This window comes from Nicotiana sylvestris, chromosome 2, assembly GCF_000393655.2.
Source record: "Nicotiana sylvestris chromosome 2, ASM39365v2, whole genome shotgun sequence".
Classification (NCBI taxonomy): Eukaryota; Viridiplantae; Streptophyta; class Magnoliopsida; order Solanales; family Solanaceae; genus Nicotiana; species Nicotiana sylvestris.
The window spans coordinates 37202482-37224383 of record NC_091058.1 but is presented as its reverse complement, the minus strand read 5'-3'; the positions used below and the strand labels follow the sequence as shown (position 1 = coordinate 37224383).

Genomic DNA, 21902 nt, shown 5'->3' with positions numbered 1-21902 from the left:
TGGATTTTATGATCACATCGTCCACGTACACCTCAATTTCTTTGTGGATCATGTCATGAAACACAGTAGTCATTGCTCTCATGTACGTTTCCCCTACATTCTTCAAACCAAATGGCATTACCCGGTAGCAATAAGTTCCCCACGGCGTAGTGAACGTCGACTTTTCTGCATCTTCTTCATCCATCAGAATTTGATGATACCCAACATAGCAATATACAAAAGATCCGATCTCACGTCCGGCACAATTGTCGATCAAGATATAGATGTTGGGTAAAGGAAAGTTGTAATTTGGGCTTCCCCTGTTCAGATTGTGGTAATCAACACACACTCTGATCTTCCCATCTTTCTTCGACATCGGCACCACATTAGCCAACCAATCAGGATATCGAGTGAGACGAATAACCTTTGCTTGCAGCTGCTTGGTAACTTCCTCTTTAATCTTCACACTCATATCCGTATTGAACTTCCTCAATTTTTGCTTGACGGGAGGGCATGCCGGGTCAGTGGGCAATTTATGAACCACTAAATCCGTGCTTTACCCCGACATGTCATCATACGACCATGCAAAAACATCTTTGAACTCAATAAGTGTTTTGATTAATTCTTCCCTGATATTTGGTGCAATGTGGATTCTTATTTTAGTTTCCCTGATATCGACTGCATCCCTAAATTGATGGCTTCTATGTCATTTAAGTTGGGCCTGGATTTCTCTTCAAACTGGCTTAACTCTCTGTTTATCTCTTCAAAGGCTTCATCCTCATCGTATTCCGATTCATTATCATAATCGACCTCTTGTATAGTTAGTTCAGAATTAGATTGATCTTTTAGACTAGGTTGAAGATCCGTTGTGCATGCTATGTCATTAAGACCAGTATAAAGAGAACTGTTCAGAAAAAGAAAAGAAGTAAATAAAATTAAAAAGAAAAAATAAAATATGGAATGAAGAAAAAACTTTTTATTTTATTGAATTATGGGATAACAAGGTTTCACACTTTGATGAACACAATAAAAATAAAAAGAAATCTGGATTACAACTCTGGATTAATCCAGAAAACAAGAAGGAAAATCAGAGCCAACTACCAGGACTCCCTCCGAGTAGGAAGAAGAGTAGCTGTCCAATTTTTGACATTGGCCCTAGGCCCCACAAACTGTATGTCTGCCTTATTGGAACCTTCTCCAGCTTCTATCATGTTGACATCGGCGAACAGCCTTTCAAAGCCTTCATTCAAATCTCCATTTGGCCCGATCAGTGGTTCGAGAACCTTCGGTACCGACAACTCTCTGATACCCGCTCCGACAAATGATCTGGATAGGCGCGGGATTGTCTTAGGAAGGACCCAGACTCTTTTCTTCAACTTGCGGGCCCGCTTTATATCCGCTGCAGTAGGCTTGAATCCCAATCCAAAATTATCCAGGTTCTTGGGCAAAGAAACTGGCTGGACTATTCCCTGCAGATCAATTCCCAAACTTTTCCCTGGTACAAACCCGCTGTTCAACATTTCTGAGGCTATCATGAAGGTCGCAACTGCGATTCTGGGAAGTGGAAGGCCCTCACCCTCAAGAATTTTGTCTACTGAGACTGCGTCGAAAACCTGATAAACCCATGGGCCCTTGTCATCGTCGGTTTCTATGAAGGGCACAATGGCATCACTGACGGCATGTGTGCCGTCATCCCCGTGTACCATATTCTCTTGTCTATCCCATTCAAATTTGACCATCTGATGCAGTGTAGAAGGCACTGCTTTGGCTGCGTGGATCCAAGGTTGTCCCAACAAAAGATTATACGACACCGCCACATCTATCACTTGAAATTCCATGGTGAACTCGACCGGACCCATTGTCAATTCCAGTATGATATCACCCACTGTGTCAATACCGCCCCCATTAAAACCTCGGACGCAGACGTTGTTCTTGTGGATCCTATCATCAACAACCTTCAGTTTGTTCAGAGTGGCCAAAGGACAAATATTGGCACATGACCCATTATCAATTAGTGCTCGAGTGACCACCGATTCTTCGCATTTCACCGTCAGGTAGAGTGCCCTGTTGTGTTCTATACCCTATACCGGTAACTCATCGCTAGAGAATGTCACTCAGTTTACTTCGAAGATTTTGTGCGCTATTTTCTCCAAATGGTTCACTGAGAGCTTGTCCGGGACATGGGCTTCGTTCAGAATATTCATTAATGCCTGACAATGATCATTTGAATGGATCAACAAGGATAGCAACGAGATCTAGGCTGGGGTTTTCCTTAACTGCTATACAATGGAGTAGTCCTGTGCCTTCATCTTCTTCAAAAACTCCTCTGCTTCTTCCTCCATTACTGGCTTTTTTATTGTTACAGGATTGACCCTTTTCAATTCTGCGGGAACAAATCACCTTCCCGAACGAGTTAACCCCTGGGCCTCACATACTTCTTCCACAACCGCCTTCCCCTTATGCATCGCTGTCACTTGACTGTAGCTCCATGGAACAACTTTCTCATTTGTTATCGGCAACTGCATTACTGGCCTGATAACAACTGGTTCTACGTGGACCCCCTTTACCACCAACACTGGTGTGCTTGATACTCCATGCAGCACTGCCTTGACTGACTCTGGCTTCTTCGCAGCAACAGACGAACCTTTCCCCACTACCACAAATGGCTTGTCATCTACCTTTCCCAACTGTACCACTACCTTTCCACTGGTCAACTTTTCGTTTGGACTGGCACGAATCATCATTACTATTTGTGAGGTTTTTTTTAGGTTTCCCTCCTTCGTGCACTAGTTCGATCATGTGGGCCTCATGGTGCACCGGTAACGGGTTTTCATTGATGTTGGGTGCCTCTGGTGCCTGAACCTTGATCCTATTTGTGTCAATAAGATCTTGTACGTCAGTCTTCAACTTCCAACACTTCTTAGTATCATGCCCGGGAGCCCCCGAACAATATTCACAGCTTACTAAGTGGTCCAGATTTTTGGGAAGGGGATTTGGCAATTTGGGTTCAACACGACTTAATAGGCCTAACTGCCTCAACTTGTGGAACAGAGTAGTATAGGTTTCTCCCAGCGGAGTGAATGTTCTCGACCTCTGCACCCTCTCGTTCCTGAAATCCTGATTTCCGCGAAAGCTTGGCCTTAAAGAATTCCTATAGGCCCTTGGTGGTGAGTATGTGCTTTACGGAGGTGGGTATGTGTTTTGTGGAGGTGGATATGTATGTTGGGAAGGTGGATATGTATGTTGGGGAGCCGGCACACGCCATTACGGGCGAGCCGGAGGCTGGGTGTAAGTTTGGGCATGATGGATGGAGAAATGTGGCTCTTGTGGTGGATAATAGGGTTGTGGAGGGTTTTATGGAGTGTGTGGATAATTTGGGTAATGGGGTATGGGTTGGTAGCGAGGGGAAGGACCTCTGGATTTGGACCAAGTACCTACTTCGACTGTTGCGACTTCCTTTCTCTTTTTTTTTTCCGAGCGCACCTCCCGTGCCGCTTTGGATAGCCTGAGTTGTGGCCTTGATCACCGAATAACTCATTATCTTGTTAGACCTGAGTCCCTCTTCAACCATGCCGCCCATTTTTACTACTTAATTGAAAGATTTACCAACTGACATCACCAAGTGACCAAAGTAAGTTGGCTCCAACGTTTGTAAGAAGTAGTCCACCATTTAACCTTCCCTCATTGGTGGATCGACTCTTGCTGCTTGTTCTCTCCAACGGAATCCGAATTCCCTGAAGCTCCCTCCAGGCTTTTTCTCCAGTTTTAATAGTGTGAGACGGTCAGGGACGATCTCAAGGTTATACTGGAAATAACCTGCAAATGCTTGTGCTAGATCGTCCTAGGTATACCAACTACTAGGATCCTGCCTCGTGTACCATTCTAATGCGGACCCGCTTAAACTTTGATCGAAATAAGCTATCAGCAACTCATCCTTTCCACCTGCCCCTCTCATGTTACTACAGAAACCTCGTAGATGCGCCATGGGATCACCATGTCCCTCATATAGATCAAACTTTTGCATCTTGAAACCTGCCGGTAATTGAACATCGGGGAAGATACACAGATCTTTATAGGACACACTGACTTGTCTACCCAATCCATGCATATTCCTGAAGGATTGCTCCAGGCTTTTCACTTTACGGAGCACTTCATCCTGCTCCGGATTCTTAGCTGGCCTCTTAGTTTCTCTCGGGAGCTGAAGGTGAGGGGTGTAAGTGTATGGCTCGGGTGCTTTGAAGGTGAGTTCAGGATGATAGTATTGGTTGTCGTGAACCTGAAACACTGGTTCATCGGATGATTTTTTGCAATGTGGCGGGTGGAGGTGCTATGAAAACAAGAACAGCTGGTGGAGGAGGGTTTTGTTTGGGTGGTGAAGCTTGGGGATTATAAGAAGTTTCCCCTTGATAGTATTGGGCAATGGGGAAGCTTGTTGATGGACCAGTGGAAGGGTGTTACGGAGTCCGAGTTGGTGAAAGGGTAGGAGTAGGGGGAAGTATTGGTGGTGTTTGTCCCTTAGCCCAGGCTAGGTGCATCCCAACTATCTCTTGTCTCAACCTGTCTACTTCCTCCTTCATCATTTGCATCTCTGTCTTTTCCTCCTCAACACTTTTGTCCGAACCAGACATACTTTCCGGAATGGGCCCTTTAGATCTTGTGTGGTAATGGTAATCTGCCAGAACGTTCTAACGAGCTAACTGTTTCGAAATCTCTAGATCAACAACAAACATGTTAGCGTTAGAGTTTAACACATATTGCAATTTCATGTTAGGGATGCAATGTTCCTAGGCAGTTTGACGATTTTTAACATGTCTTTGCTTTGACTGCATGCGTCATTCTGGCTTACTTTTTTATCTCTCTTTTTATGTCCTTCTTTTCCTTTCTTTTATTCACTTTGCCTTTTCTTTTTTTCTTTTTAGTGGTGGTCGAATCTTATGTGGATTGCCTATGTATCATGTTCCCGCATGAATCAGACCGGGCGTAGTTCTGCCATAAGTATAAATAAAGACACAATTTGTTTTTTCATTTTTCTCTTTTTTTTCATTTTATTACCAAAATATGCTATTACAAGCTACCCATTTGAAAAAAGACAAACAAAATACAGACTCCACACTATTAACATTGTTTGATATGAAAAGAGAACAGAGGGGTAGACAACAGACTTTTAAAAACAACAAGTGCAGACTTGAACTAAGGATACATTAAGGCCTTGAATTTTGGTGCCCGCGAGGCATCGTTCGGCCTTTCCGCAGGCTTTGGTGCAAGGCTTCTTTGAAAGCTTTTTAATTCCTCCATGATCTGGTGGACATAACCCATGACTGAGGCAAAAAGAGTATCACGGTGAATTTCCTCACATGTTAGGCACTTCATGGTGATGTAGTGCCCAATCTTATCGATCCTACCCCTGATTCTATCCCTTTCCATACACAACTGTTCTATTCGTTGATTATTTAATCCCAATACTTGATTGTTGTCAACGAGCTGATCTTGGAACCTATCCATTTGTTCTTCTATTTGGGCTATTGAATCATAGCAATGCTCCCTGTCCGTTCTAGCATCTCGGGCTTGTTTAAAGACCCGATCTCTGAGAGTGGAATTTGTTTCTCTTAATATTGCAATGCTCCCTTCATAATCCCTTCTCACTTTCCATAGGTTCTTTTTCCACGCTGCTGCACCTTTTGCCCATCTGGCCTGCATTCTTGCTATGCTAGCCTCGGATCTTTCCAAGTCCTTTTGGATTTCCATGACCTGATTCCTTAACCCTGCTATCATCCTTTTATCGGACCGGTGTCTCCGTTGGTTGTCGACATCCATTATGACTTGTCGGTTTTGAGCTCTAAGGGAGTCATTTTCTTGGGCTGATTTCTTTCTGTCCCTTTCATCGGTCGCAGTTTGAATTTCTCTTTCAAATTGAAGATCTATGACCTGCTGCTTCAACTTGCCTACTGTGGCCCTGTATTCTTTTTCCTTTGCCAACCAGTCCCAATGCTCTTGTGAGGACTTGGCAAATTCTTGAAGGTGAGGTCTTTTAGTCGGCCTTCCAGACGACACTTCCCCTTTGTACCAAGCCTGATATCCGGGTGAAACTTCTCCTCTTGCCCGATTCAGTACACAAGTATTTGCCTCCAAGTATTGACATTGGCTCCAAATATGGTGGACCCTTGCTTCAAGAAACTGGCCATCGGAACTGATCTCAATCACTTGGGTGCTCAGGTCCTCATCTTTCGGCACTATCTGACACCTCCCAAGTTGCCTCAAAACCCGATACGGCGCATAAGGTTGAATGCTCTTAAGCCCCATCAAGAGAAAATGGGGCCTAGCTGCTGGCATATTTATGACTTCGTCGATCGGTAACCATCCCAGTGTCCATTGTATTTGACTGGCGTTGAGGGTCCGAAAGTATGAGCTCCATGCCGAGACTCCTTCAGGTAAGCGGACCTCATTAATTCTGGTGTAGAACTCCTCTATGCAGGTTTTCTCAGAAGATCCATGGCTCAGGAACTGGGCTCGGTGACATAGGTGTTCGGTCATCCACATTTGCAATAACAAGTTACACCCTTCGAAAAAGTTCCCTCCGGCTTTGCAGGCCGTGAGAGCTCGGAAGATATCAAATACAATCATGGGCGCAAGCGTGCTGTCATCTTGAGTGAGCAAAGTAGTGACGACCCCAGCTATCTTTATGTCAATATTCCCGTATTTTCTTGGGAACACTAAAAGCCCTAAGAAGGTTATCATGAAAGCAACCCGTCTATGTTCATCCCACTTTCGACGGTTACTTTTGCTGCACAACTTATTTTCTGGCTTGTTGAATCCTCCTATGTGGCCGTATCTTTGGTATATGAAGCTCAGAGTGCAAAAACCTTTCGCCAAGTCTGGGTAATGGATCGTTCTGACTATCTTTACCGAGTCCAAAAACCGGTGCACCGCTACGGCTCTTGGAGCAACCAGGTATTTACGCCTCAACGGAACCTCAGCACTGCCGATGTACCCTACTATTTCCTCTAAAGTCGGGGTGAGTTCAAAGTCCGAGAAGTGGAAGACATTGTGCGCCGAGTCCCAGTAAGTGACCAGTGCCCTTATAATATCACCTCGAGGCCTGATACCCAACAAACCCGTGAGACCTTTCAGATGTTTCTTGACTTTGTCTCGCCCTTCTTTGCCTAAATCATTCCACCATAGCCGCAACTGGAGGGGGATTTTATTCATGATTGAAAAAGGTTCATTTTGAGTCGTGCTCATTCTGCACATTTATTAATGTGATTAAACAAAAGAAAATTTATTTGACTCAAAACGATTTGATTATTTTTCATAAAAGAAAGACCCGATTTTCCGAACACGACCTTTTAGCACTTCAGGGACGAAGATTTTAAGGTTGTGTGAGTCAACCGATCAATAATCCAAAAAATGACAGAAGTAGCCATTTATGCGAAGTCAGCCTTCCGGCGTCCCTTTTGGGAACATTCAGCTATTTTTGATAAAAAACGGTATCACCCGACTCATTTATGACTTTTTACTTGTTTTTCAAATTAAAAATAAAAATATGATATTGCAAACACTGTCTTTCAGCGCCTCGGGGAGAAGATTTTAAGGTTGTGTGGGTCAACCGATCAATAATCCAAAAAATGACTAAAGGTGGCCGTTTATGCAAGGTCAGCCTTCTGACGTCCTTTTTGGGAGCATTCGGCTATTTTTGACAAAAACAACATCACCCAACTCTATGACGAAAAATTAAAATATTTGACATTTTTTTTGGGTTATTTTTGCAAAATGGGAGGTTGGACCCGACGAGGGTTGCCTACGTATCTCACGCCCTGTGAGAATCAAACCGGCATAGTTCGCCCAACATAAACTAAACTTGTAAACAAGACTCCTTTCTTTTCAAATAAATCAAACTAAAAAAGAATTTTTTTTTTCATTTTTCAAAATTTCGGCAAGGTTTTGACACTACTTGAACATTGGTTTTATTTTTCTAAAAATAAGTAGTTATCTCCCTACACTGCTATTTTTTTTTCTTTTTTTTCCACAATTTTTTCAAAAATTCCCGATTTCAGAAGCCGGTCAGCATGCAGATCTGAAGCAAATAAATTTGCAAAACAAACAAGATGCAGCAGGATGGTCTTTTTCATTTCAGGTTGCTTGTCCTAGACGGACCCAACCCCTGTGTTGAGTCCCCTAAGTCAAATGCAACATGATGCAAATAAATGTTCCTACTAGGGATCCTGCATGAAGTCAAGTTATTATAGGTTCAACCTGGGTATATGTTCTAGACAGTGTACCCGAGCGGACAACTCGAGTTGAGGAAGGAGCTCCTTTCTGGGAACCAAAAGGCCAACCGTCTTAGAAACATTCCGGGCCTCTTTTATTTTAGGGTATGACACTAACAGAATAGGGAGTCTCAACCTGTAAGCACATCCCCAGAGGTGAGAAGAGAAGGTTTCGGCATAGTTTATATGTACAGTTCAAATAATATCAAAGCGATAAAAAGCATCATTTTGCGCATTTAGGCCAAAACATGTAATAAGATCAAATAATAAATAAAGCAAAACATAACAAATCATCTAAGCTCGAATTCTGAACCCTGAACCAAATATTCTGGGTTCGGTCCCCAGCAGAGTCGCCAGAGCTGTCACACCTCCTTTTTCACCTGCGCCTCCGCTGGAGGGGCGCATAGGAGAGTTTTTCCAATTAAATGACAATCGAAACGGGATTTATTTATTTATTTAAGAGTCTCCACTTGAGAGATTTATGGTGTCCCAAGTCACCGGTTTTAATCTCGAATCGAGTAAAAGAATGACTCTGTTTAACAGTCTGCGCACCAGAAATCCGGATAAGGAATTCTGTTAACCCGGGAGAAGGTGTTAGGCATTCCCGAGTTCCGTGGTTCTAGCACGGTCGCTCAACTGTCATATTCGGCTTGATTATCTGATTTTATACAATTATGAACCTACGTGCAAATGTTTTACTGTTTACCGCTTTGTTATTATTTATTCAAAGAATTGCAACGTCGTGAGAATGCATCTCGAATTGCGCCACATAAATGTACCCGCAATTTTTGATACGTTCCAACTTCGTTGAGATTTGGATTTGGGTCACATAAATGTGCACCCGAGTTTAGGAAAATAACATTATTAAATACGCGCCTAAAGACTAACGCGTTGTTATTTTTGAGAAAAGTCGTAAAGTTCGCTATGCGGCCTGTCTCGAAATCTAAGCATTCGAAATAACTATCCGTTGAGGGCCCCGCAATTTGTGTATTCTTGTTTGTCGAGGATCGTCTCATTCATTATCTTTTAAAGGAATTTGCAACGTCATGGACATGCATCTCGAACCACGTCACAATCAATGCACCCGTGATTAACGACACATTTCAACTCCGTTGAGATTTGGATTTGGGTCACATAAATGTGCACCCGAGTTTAAGAAAGTAAATTGTTAAAGGCGCGCCTAAAGCAACTAGCGTATCATTATTTTAGGTAAGGCCGTGAAATTTGCTAAATGGCCGAATCCGAAGTCTATACAATTATTAACCAATTATTGAGGGCCCTACAATTTGTGCGTTTTATTGGGCGAGGCTCATCTCGTTTATTTTAAAAGGATAATCCTAAAGTGCCTACATTTTTCTATTAAATTTGTCTCTAAAAATGAAAGAGAAAAGGTCCTAATTTATTTACATGCTTACGAGTTGTTATAGTCGGGTTCCGAACGCAATTTGTTAAATCAGAATGTAAAGACAATATGGACAGCCCATTGGCCAACGTGGGCCCAGGTTCACCGCATGTAGTATTAAACGTAACTTGGGCCATCTTATTCCAATATTGGGCCTAGTTAATTATTTCTACACATGTTCACTATTTTGCACTTACAGAGATATAAGATGATAGTATCTAACCAAGCAAGTTACATGCAAGTTTTAGAAAGAGCAATTAATTGGAATGAAGTAACTTAAGGGTCTAGTTTTAATCCTAAATTCAAACAATTGATTGTTGGAGCTAGATTGCCATGATATTAAAACAGTCTACTGGCTTGGTTTTATTTAACATGCATTTGAACCCATACTACCTAATAACTAAACTAAAACAACGGGACATTATTGACTACATTATTATAACACTATCCAGTTATACAGAAATGACAGATTTTTTTTACAAAACAGTAGTGTATAGAATGTCCTAAGTACAATCAGTAACAAAACTAAATCAAATTAAAACTTCAACTCTTTATTTGTATTCATGCTTCATGTTTCAGCTTACAGTAACCAGCGTATCAGTTGTGTACCTGATATTGGAAGCAAAAGAAGAGAAAGATCAGCAGAAATGCAGTAGCATACAACACAGCAACAACAATAGTAACGGAAACAAAACAGCCCAGTAACAGTGTTTAATAAAACCAGCAGAATTCCAGCAACACTCCAATGAAACAATAACAAATAACCAGCCAAACTCAAGGAACAAACCAAATGAAAGCCCAGAAACACCAACAACAATCAACGGGCAGAAACAAAGTGAACCAGTAATGCAATAGGACAATCGATTTCTGATTCTCTGTCTTTCAGACTCTAGTTCTTAAATTACTCACCTTTTTTAGATTGAAAGACCAGTTAATGTTTTACCCTTCAATTCTGACCCCCCCTTTTTAGATTCCTTTTCGAATTTTTTTTTTCAAAATGAATTCTCCCTCTGTATATCCAGTGTATCCAGAGTGTATATCAGGCGTATACTACTCTCTCTTTAGATTTCCAGAATGTTTTTTTTTCTGTTCCGAAAAATCCTCAAATTTCTCTTAATGTTCATAAATCCCCCCTCAACTTATGTCAAGCTCTTCTTTATTTATAGCCAAACTTGAAATACTTAAATTAAATCCCACCATCTTCTCCTCATCCCCCTTTTGAATCCCACTACTTAATGTTTTGTCCCCCACTATATTAAACAAATATATTAGTTCCTACTAACACATATCTTTTATTTATTTAATTCCCTTATTCCTCACTACTGCATGCTTTGTCCCCCACTATATTCAACAATGTATTAATTCTCACTACCACTTGTCTTGTCCCCCACCATGTATTAAAAAATGTATTATTTTAATATTATTAGTACCTAGTGGACGGAGCACACCAATTAATGATTTTTTAAGACTCATTTAAAATCTCGAAAATGCCCCTGAAACTACTAAAATTACCATTCTACCCCATCAGCTATATCCAATCCTCCTAAATCAATTGGCCAATTCATCTAATCAATTTCCAACTAATAATCAAATTCTGCATAATAAACTTGCCAAACAAACTCCTAATTGACAACGTTCATGAATTAACAACAAAGTCACATTCATATCCGAACAAACTCAGCAGAACAAACAAGTAAATACAAATCATTAAACTCGATCATCAATCGAACTTCGAATTAAATCCAACAACATTACAACAAAGATGAATGATTCAAACTAAATCAAAAACTAAAGACCAACACATAAACACTCACATTAAATCACTTGATGAAAAACTAACGAACTTCAAATAAAAAATGAACACGAATTAAATCTAACTCAAACAAAGACCTGGGTTTGAATTCAAACCAACCTATTGGAACAAGAACATAATCATGGAAAGAAGAAAAGGAGCAGAAGATGAATTTACTGAAAGAAAACTAAAAGAAAAGAGAACGGAAACCTACTAGTTTGAAGTCCGGGTTCGAACAGAAACTCGACGCGCCTGAACAAACATCACTGTTTTCAACCCATTTTCTTTTTTGATGCAGTGAGTTCATGGTTGGACGTAGCAGAAGTGATGGTGGTTGCTCATGTGGAGTGGTCGTTGCTGGTTTTTTCGGCGACTTGGGGTGTTAAAGACGTGACAGTGGAGCTGGCGTGTGGAGTTGTTTCACGGATGCTGTTCGTCGTGGGTATGGCTGGTCGACTAAAGGAGCTGCTGGTCGTTAGCTGGACGACGACAGGTGAAGCAGCAGCAGCCATGGGATGGGTGAAGCAGCAGTAGTCATGGAAGCTGACTGGAGCTCGCAACTGGAGGGTCAGCTGGTCGTTCATGGTGGTTCGTCCATGGCTGGAGTTGAAGACGAAGAAGAAGAAGCAGCATCCATGGCGACGCTGGAGCTCGATGGACTGTGGTTGTTTAGGACGAGGGGTCGTTTAGCAGATGGTCGTTTGGGACAATGGGGACGGGGTGTTGTTCGTTGGTTGAAGACGGAGGGAGCTTGGGTGTTTGGTTTGCTGGTTGAAGATGAAGGGAGAGGGGGCGGGCAGCCATGGGAGGTGATGGTGTGGGGGAAGGGGGTGGTTTGGGGAAGATGAAGAGGAGAGGGGGCGGGTGTTTTTTGTTTTTTTGGCAATCCTCTAGGCAAGTGCCTAGGGCTAATTTTATATATATAATAATAAAATCAAAAAACATAGTTTGTCCGGAGGTCTTACAAAATGAAAGTACTGAAATTTGAGAATTACATAGCTCCTATTACCATTATTGAGTAGAGTACTCAACATTGGTATCACATGAAGAAGACTGTCAAAATTCCTTATGATGTAATTACCAAAACTAATGCATTTATTAAAAATTATCAAAACTCCTTCGATAATGGTGTCCTTTTCTTCTCCTTGATGATATAAAGCTCCTAATATTGCCTCATTGTCGTTCCAGTTGTTCATGTATTCCTTAAAATAAAAGCTCCAAAAGCTCATGTATAAGAGTTTCATAGTTTCTGCTCCTAGTTGCCCGCTTGCTTCATTTTTGTTCTCTTTTTTGATTATCTTCCTCTTCTTTTTTGTTGATTCCTTCCCTTGAGTGTGTTTCAGATATGTTCTTGTATATTGAATTGCTGAGATCCCAGCCCCATATGTTGTAGTTTTGTCCACAATTTTTGACCAAAAATTGCCTGTGGAATGCCATATCGATATCAGTTCTAAGGTGCCACATTTGAGCTCCATTTCCAGATTATTCACTATCTTTTGAGCCTGTCTCTTTATGTGTTTTGATCCCTGTGGTGCTGATAAGTGAATCTGCAATTGACCTTCTTGCCATAGTACAACATTCCTGCCCATAGATCGTGTCCAAAAATTGATGCGCGCATGATAGTGTATACCAGTCTGGGCCATCGATTTGTCCCTTCCTATAGATGCTGCTATACTTATGCTCATCCTTGGTTCCCCTATCGTGGCTATGTGTTGGTTGTGCCTTTTGTTCAGCAACTGTTCGTTTACTCTTTCTTTTGTTCCAGTTTTGCATTCTTGCTCATTTCTTGTGATTGGCTCACATTTAGATAAGCAAGAGTGTATGCAATTATTTTGCATTGCATTAGCCCAGACAGTATAGATAAATGCGTAGAAAGCTGCCCAGTCACATGTTGTTGCATAGTTCACTGTACCCAAGGGCCATTTGGTGAAGCTCACACATATCACGCTTGCACTGTTTTTTAACCTCCTCGTGCCCAGCATCCACGCTTGTAACCTTTTTTGTTTGATCAAGGCTTCTTCAGCATATCTATTCCTTTGCATATATTTAATTCCTTTCCATTGGAATGAATGCATTGCATTAATACCACCAATTGAAATTTCATTAAATAGTATGCTTAGAATACTGTAACTATTCCAGTTGTGCTTTTCTTTCTTTGCCTTTGACATTGTCCATAATTCAGTAGTGTGGTCCTGCATTTTATTCTCTGAGGGCTGATCGATCCCTTTCTTGTTTCCACCATTCGCTCACCTAAAGAGTAGGACAAGGATAGATCACCTGCAAAAAAGGTAGATGTGTTATGAAAATTGGATACCATCTTATTCTCCTCCATATCCATATGCTTTCCATTTAGTTCCTGGCAGCCTTGACCCTTAAATAAGGACATTGTGATTTATTTGAGTTCACAATCCTTCTACCATTTGAATCAAGTTGTGCAAATCCTTGAGCTTCAAAATCTCCATTATCCAGTGCACAATTGGCTATGTAATCTGCTAGGCTGTTGCCCTCCCTTAGAATATGAGTAGCTCGAACGTTGCATTCCTCCATCATCATTTTGATCTCCACAACATCTTCATTAATGTTCCAAGGACTATTCATGCTCGTACTGATAAACAACTAAATCCAGCAGCTACAATGTTCAAACAAACTACTACTAGGACTGGGATATCTCAACAAGGTAATAAAGGCAATACGAGGAATGAGGCAGCATTACATAAGGAGTCCACATCAAAAGGGGTTAACAAGAATGTTGGACAAGGTGTTACTACTAATCAATCGTGTCAAGAAATCCCCTCCCAAATAGTTGACACTAATGCAACAGAAGGGCTGAACACAAGTGATGAGAGATTACAGCTGGTTACTAGAAAAGTATGGTGTGCTCAAGATGAAGAAGTATCAGAAGAAGGAGAGTTTGGGTTTGAAAGTGAAGAAGAAGGCCCACACGAGGATCGGGAACAAGACGAAGAAGAACAAAGTGTCAATAGAGCTCAAGAGAAGGTGAAGAAGTCAAGTGATATGGGAGATGAACATGGCAATCTGGAACGTCTGGAGTGGGTGGATATATCCAAGACAAGGAAAGAAATTGATCACATGTAGATCACTACACTTGATAATATCCCCAAAATTGACGGAATCACTAAGACTGATATAGAAATGGTTAAAGCAACAGTAGTCAAAGAAAAAGTTGATGGGGGGCACAAATAATGCAGCAGAAATGAATAGTGAAAAGTTGATTCATTGCCAGGATAAAGGGGGACTACAATTAGTGGTGCAACCAACTGGTGATAGTTGTAAAGTTAAAGATAATGCTACTACTATGTTTGCACCAACTGGAAATGAGAATAGCAGGCAATCAGTGATGCCACGACCAATCAAAAATCAGATTGCCCCACAACTACAACATGATAGAGAGGAAGTAAAACTGGGCACAACAGGAAAAGATTTAGACCAAGAATCCACCACACAGAATTTCTGTAATGTAACTAGAGAAGGTGCTGTGTCGCCAAGGCAGATCGAGAAAAAGATATCCACAAGCAAGGGAAGAAAGAAACAACAGAAGGATCACCTCAATGTCCAAACTGGGGTACAGACGAGAGGAACCATTTCTAAATCCAACATGTTGCCATGAATGCACTTATTTGGAATATTAGATCAGTTAACACGAAAAAGGCCTTTGAAAGGACCATCACAATGCATACACAACAACACTTTCAATTTATAGGACTAATGGAGCCCAAGCAACAGGCTAGAAAGTTGGAAAAATATAGAAGGAAGATTGGGATTGCTCAAGCTTTTGGGAATGTTTCGAATAAAATATGGGCATTCATTGACGAGATCTATGAGGTTAATATTATGTATGACCTGGAGCAGCAAATGACACTGCATCTGTACAAAACTGGAGACAACAAGGAATTCATCCTTACATTGGTGTATGCAAGTTGTGATGCAACAGAATGAATTGAATTGTGGGACAGTTTATATGCACTTGCGAGGGACATGGATCGTCCGTGGCTAGTCGGAGGAGATTTCAATGTAATTTGGGATGAAGAAGAAAAATTTGGAGGACTGCCCGTCCACATGAATGAGGTCCTTGATTTTAGGCACTGTGTAAATAATTGTAACCTTTTCGATCTTGGATTCAAAGGAAGTATTTACACTTGGTGGAATGGTCGAGGTGAAGAGGACTGTATTTTCAAGCAACTCGACAGAGTATTATCCAATGCACAATTCCAACAGATATTTACAGGTTTAGAGGTAAATCATCTTTCCAAAACTGGGTCAGACCACTGCCCGATGATGTTAAGCATACAGGCCTCTGCAATCCCAATCAAGAAGTCCTTCAAATTTTTGAACTTCTGGACAAAAAATGAAACTTTCAGAAGTACTGTAGCAGAAAACTGGAAAGCAGACTTTCAGGCGAATCCTTTCACTTTATTCAATTTCAAGCTCAAAAAAGTGAAGAAAGCTCTTTCCATATGGAGCAAGGCTACATTTGGAAACATCTTTCAAAAGATTGCTAGTTTGGAAGAGGTTGCCCTAGTTCATGAAGCACAATTCGAGTTGAACCCGTCCTTTCAGAATAGAGAAAGGCTTATGAAAGTTCAAGCTGAGTTCATAAAATATTTAATGCTAGAGGAGGAATTTTGGAAGCAAAAATCTGGAATGTCATGGTTCAAAGATGGAGATAGGAACACAAAATTTTTTCATGCGCAAGTCGTGGGGAGAAGAAAAAGGTTGGAATTGAAGAGAATCCAAAATAGCGAGGGCAATTGGATTGAAGATTCAACGGCTATGGCAGAAGAAGCTGTAAAGTATTTCACTGATCAATTTCATGAAAATAATGTCCCTGATAATTTTGACATACTGGATCATGTGCCACACATGGTGAATAAGGAGCAGAATGATATGCTCTTGAGGCAGCCTAACAAAGATGAAGTGAAAGAGGCAGTGTTTGGGCTAAATGGGGACAGTGCCGGTGGACCTGACGGATTCACTGGTTGTTTCTTTCAAGCATGTTGGGATATAGTCGGAGATGATATCTATGACATGGTTAGAGCTTTCTTCAATGGACATAGTCTACCAAAGTTTGTGACTCACACAAATTTGGTGCTATTACCTAAGAAGAAAGAGATTTTGAATTTTTCTGATATGCGCCCTATTAGCCTTAGCAATTTTATAAATAAAGTTTTCTCGAGGGTTATTCATGAGAGGCTTGCTGGATTGCTCCCTAATATAATATCAGATGAACAGACAGGTTTTGCTAAAGGGAGAATATCGTTGAGAATGTACTGCTTACTCAAGAAATAATTACAAATATTAGGCTAAGGACGAAAGCAGGTCCAAATGTGGTGATAAAGTTAGACATGGCTAAAGCCTATGATCACCTATCTTGGCTTTATTTGACAAAATTTTTGAGAAAGATGGGGTTCGGGGAAAGATTCATAGGCTTGGTGTTTGGTATCATTTCAAACAATTGGTATTCTGTAATGTTAAATGGGCAGCCCTATGGTTTCTTCAAGTCGACAAGGGGAGTGAAACAAGGAGACCCGATATCCCCTACCCTTTTTATTATTGCAGCTGAGGCACTATCAAGAGGTTTGAATGCATTACATTTGAATTTGCATTTCTGTGGATTTGGATTGCCTAAATGGAGTCCTAAGATAAACCATCTTGCATATGCCGATGACTCTATTATTTTCTCCTCTTCGGATGAAACTTCATTGCAATTAATAATGGCAGTCCTATCTGATTATGAAGCTGCATCTGGACAACTCATTAACAAGGCGAAATCTGTTGTATATTTGCACCATAATGCTCCTATAAATGTGGTAAATAAAGTAGTAAGGATATCTGGGATTGACAGGCAGGATTTTCCTTTTACATACCTTGGGTGCCCCATTTATTATGCAAAAAGAAAGATGAATCATTACCAAGGTTTAATCACCAAAGTCATGAACAAGTTACAGACATGGAAAGGCAAACTACTCTCAGTCGGAGGAAGGTATATTTTGATAACGCACGTCCTACAAAGCATGCCAATTCATCTACTATCTGCTGTGAATCCCCTACATATGTTATAAACAAGTTGCATAAGATGTTTGCACAATTCTTCTGGAGTAGTACGGTGGGAGGGACAAGTAGACATTGGTCATCTTGGACTAATTTGTGTCTCCCATCTGATGAGGGAGGAATAGGTTTTAGATCTCTTCATGATGTCTCCAAAGCATTATTCTGCAAGTTGTGGTGGAATTTTAGAACGAAACCTAGCCTGTGGAGTTCGTTTGTGAGCCAAAAATATTGCAAGAAACTAAATCCTATTATTGTCCCTTGGCGTGATGGATCTCATATCTGGAGAAGGATGTTAGAATGCAGGGATATTGTTGAGCATCAAATTGGTTGGCATCCACGAATGGGATCTTCTCTCTTTTGGTATGAAAACTGGACGGGACTTGGCGCATTATATTTTATTACTCCGCCAGATTTGGTCATTGATGAATCTGTTAATAATGTGCACGAGGTGGTACGACAAGATACATGGGATGTTGACAAACTAGTGGAATTATTACCAGAGGAGATTGTAGAGCACATTGTAGACAATATAAGGCCTCCAGCCGCATCTGATATTGTTGATAAACCATTTTGGATGTTGGAAACAAGAGAAAGTTTTAGTGTGAAGTCTGATTGGGACTTTTTGAGAAGAAGAAAGGATCCTGCGATGGCGTACAAAAAAATGTGGGTACACGGATTGCCGTTTAAAATATCTTTCTTCTTGTGGAAGGTTTGGAAAGCAAAGCTGCCATTAGATGATTGGATGAGGCGATTGGGCTATTTTATGCCATCGAAATGTTGGTGTTGCGCACAGGAACAGGAAACACTAATGCACCTGTTTTTTACATCTTTTGCAGCCACAAGAGTTTGGACCTATTTCCTAACATATTCAGGATTTAGCATGGAGGGTTTGACGTTGCATCAAGCAATCGTCAAATGCTGGACAACAAAAGTTGTACATCGTCTACAGCCTATTCTACAAGCATTACCAGCTATCATTGTGTGGGAGCTATGGAAAAGAAGAAATAGCCAGAAGTATGGAGAGATGGTGACAATAAATCGATTTATATACCAAGTGTCTACCACATTACAGATGCTAGTCAAAATAAGGAAACCTAGCATGCAAAATGTGCCTCACAAATGGCCAGACTTGATTCAAAAATTGGAGCAGTATACTCCACAACTGAAGGTGACAAAAGTGATCTGGGAAAAACCTAATGCAGGATGGATCAAGATCAATACTGATGGTGCGAGTAGGGGAGACACTGGAAGGAGTTCAATAGGGTATGTAATCAGAGATGACGAAGAAAATGTAATGTATGCACTAGGCAAGGAAATTCCCCATTGCACAAATAATAAGGTAGAAGCTGTTGCGATTTTGGAATCATTAATGTACTGTTTGGACAATCAACTATCAAACGTACAGCTTTAAACAGATTCCATGCTCTTGAGGAATATCTTGGAAGGAAAATGGGAAGCTCCTCGGAACATTAATGAAGATGTTGTGGAGATCAAAATGCTGATGGAGGAATGCAACGTTCGAGCTTCTCATATTCTAAGGGAGGGCAACAGCCTAGCAGATTACATAGCCAATTGTGCACTGGATAATGGAGATTTTGAAGCTCAAGGATTTGCACAACTTGATTCAAATGGTAGGAGGATTGTGAACTCGGATAAATCACAATGTCCTTATCTAAGGGTCAAGGATGCCAGGAACTAAATGGAAAGCAGATGGATATGGAGGAGAAAAAGATGGTATCCAATTTTCATAACACAGCTACCTTTTTTGCAGGTGATCTATCCTTGTCTTACTCTTTAGGTGAGCGAATGGTGGAAACAAGGAAGGGATCGAATCAGCCATCAGAGAATAAAATACAGGACCACACTACTGAATTATGGACAATGTCAAAGGCAAAGAAAGAAAAGCACACCTGGAATAGTTACGGTATTCTAAGCATACTATTTAATGAAATTTCAATTGGTGGTATTAATGCAATGCATTCATTCCAATGGAAAGGAATTAAATATATGCAAAGGAATAGATATGCTGAATAAGCCTAGATCAAACAAAAAAGGTTACAAGCGTGGATGCTGGGCACGAGGAGGTTAAAAAACAGTGCAAGCGTGATATGTGTGAGCTTCACCAAATGGCCCTTGGGTACAGTGAACTATGCAACAACATGTGACTGGGCAGCTTTCTACGCATTTATCTATACTGTCTGGGCTAATGCAATGCAAAATAATTGCATACACTCTTGCTTATCTAAATGTGAGCCAATCACAAGAAATGAGCAAGAATGCGAAACTGGAACAAAAGAAAGAGTAAACCCGGTCGTGGCATTTAGGGTTTTTTTCAAAAATGAAAAATGGAAGAAGGGGGGTGTTTGTTTGGGGTTATGGGGCGAACCGGGTCGGGTCAACCCGGTGGGGGTTTTTGGGTTGGATAAGGGGTTATTTGGTTTTGGGCTTATGGTTTAGAATTGAAGAAAAGGCCCAATGTGATTTTTTTCTTCTTTTATTGCTTCTTTTTTCTTCTTTTATTTTTTCTTAAACTAAAACTAAATTCTAAAAATCCTAATTTATCCTATAGAACTAAATTAATTTATAAAAGTGTTAATTAATTATTAATAATAGTTAACACATAATTAAATATCAATTATGATAAAACCACACAATTTGGACATTAAATGCTAAAAATGCAATGTACATTATTTTATGATTTTTTTGTTCTTGTAAAAACAAACTTAATTTCTCCTAATTGTAGAAATAAATCCTAAATGCAAATGCGACATATTTTTGTATTTTTTGTTAATTTAACAAATAAACATGCATGGACAAATACAAATAATTATCAAAAATGCCAAGAAAATTCTCAAAATTGCACACAAAGGAAAATTATTTTATTTTGAATTTTTGGGAGTAATTCTCACATAGGGCAAAAATCACGTGCTTACAATGCTTCTTTTGCTTCGACACACCTTAGTAAACCCAAATCGGGAGTCCTCCTATACAGGATTCCTCCATTGTGAAAAACGTTGCTGGATAGCCTACGAAGTGTACGCTTCTGAGTAGCGTTGGCAAGTCCTGGATATGCCCATGTTATCAAGTACTCCTTGATGTCATGGAACCATGGTTTTCCATCCGCTTCCTCCTCAACGTGGGCACAATAAGTTAGCTGATCATGAATCTTTACTGGGATGGGATCAATGAAATTTGTGTCTGGATGCTGGATCATGGACGATAAAGTAGCTAATGCATCCGCAAACTCATTTTGGACTCTGGGGACGTCCTGAAATTCTGTCTTTGTGAACCTTTTCCTCAACTCCTGTATATGATGCAAGTAGGGAAGTATCTTAGAGTTCTTGGTTGCCCACTCTCCTCGAACCTGATGTATGAGCAAGTCTGAATCCCCGATCACTAGCAATTCCTGAACGTTCAAGTCAATGGCCATTTTGAGCCCCACGATGCAGACTTCATATTCGGACATATTATTGGTGCAAGGGAACCTGAGCTTGGCGGATACCGGGTAGTGCTGGCCGGTTTCTGATACTAAGGGAACCTGATTATTGGTGCTCCGTCGAAAAACAATCTCCAACCATCATAGGATTCTGCAATATCTTCTCCTATGAAAGATACCTCTTCATCGGGAAAATATGTTTTTAGGGGCTCGTATTCTCCGTCCACGGGATTCTCGGCGAGATGGTCCGCCAAAGCTTGCCCTTTGATTGCTTTCTGGGTCATGCAAACAATGTCGAATTCACTTAGCAGGATCTACCACTTGGCAAGCTTGCCAGTTGACATGGGCTTCTGGAAGATATACTTCAGAGGGTCCATTCTGGATATGAGATAAGTAGTGTAAGCATAGAAGTAATGCCTCAACTTCTGCGTGACCCAAGTCAGAGCACAACAAGTGCATTCTAAAAGAGAATACAGGGCCTCGTACGGTGTGAAATTCTTACTGAGATAGTAGATGGCTTGCTCCTTCCTCTCTGTTTCATCATGTTGTCCTAGAACACAACTGAATCCTCTATCGAATACCGCAAGGTAAATCAATATGGGTCTTCCTGGCTCAGGCAGAACCAAGACCGAAGGCATTGATAGGTATTCCTTGATTCGGTCAAAAGCTTTCTGACAATCATCAGTCCATTTGGTAGCAGCATCCTTCTTCAACATTTTGAAGATAGGTTCACAAATGATCGTGGATTGAGCTATGAATCAGCTGATATAGTTGAGTCTTCCCAGAAAACTCATTACGTCCTTCTTGTTCTTTGGCGGCGACAATTCTTGGATTGATTTGACCATTGATGGATCCAATTCTATTCCTCGACGACTCATGATGAAACCCAATAATTTTCCAACAGGAACCCCGAATGAACACTTGGCAGGATTCAGTTTCAGATTGTACCTCCTCAATCTG

At 40.8% G+C, this 21902-nt stretch overlaps 1 protein-coding gene across 1 annotated transcript; it reads left to right on the top strand.

Moving 5' to 3' along the window:
- The first annotated feature begins 16857 nt into the window (after positions 1-16857).
- On the top strand, positions 16858-19540 carry LOC138884254 (uncharacterized). Its single transcript, XM_070165327.1, has 4 exons — positions 16858-17438; positions 17558-18813; positions 18922-19137; positions 19278-19540. The coding sequence occupies exons 1-4, from the start codon at positions 16858-16860 to the stop codon at positions 19538-19540; spliced, it is 2316 nt and encodes a 771-aa protein (XP_070021428.1).
- The last annotated feature ends 2362 nt before the right edge of the window (positions 19541-21902 follow it).

Excerpts from the sequence above, each read along its gene's own strand:
- LOC138884254 (XM_070165327.1), top strand. The coding sequence starts at position 16,858 with ATGGGGTTCGGGGAAAGATTCATAGGCTTGGTGTTTGGTATCATTTCA. Across the intron at positions 18,814-18,921 it reads AAATGTAATGTATGCACTAG|ATTCCATGCTCTTGAGGAAT; the intron begins GCAAGGAAATTC and ends AGCTTTAAACAG. Across the intron at positions 19,138-19,277 it reads TGCACAACTTGATTCAAATG|GTGATCTATCCTTGTCTTAC; the intron begins GTAGGAGGATTG and ends CCTTTTTTGCAG.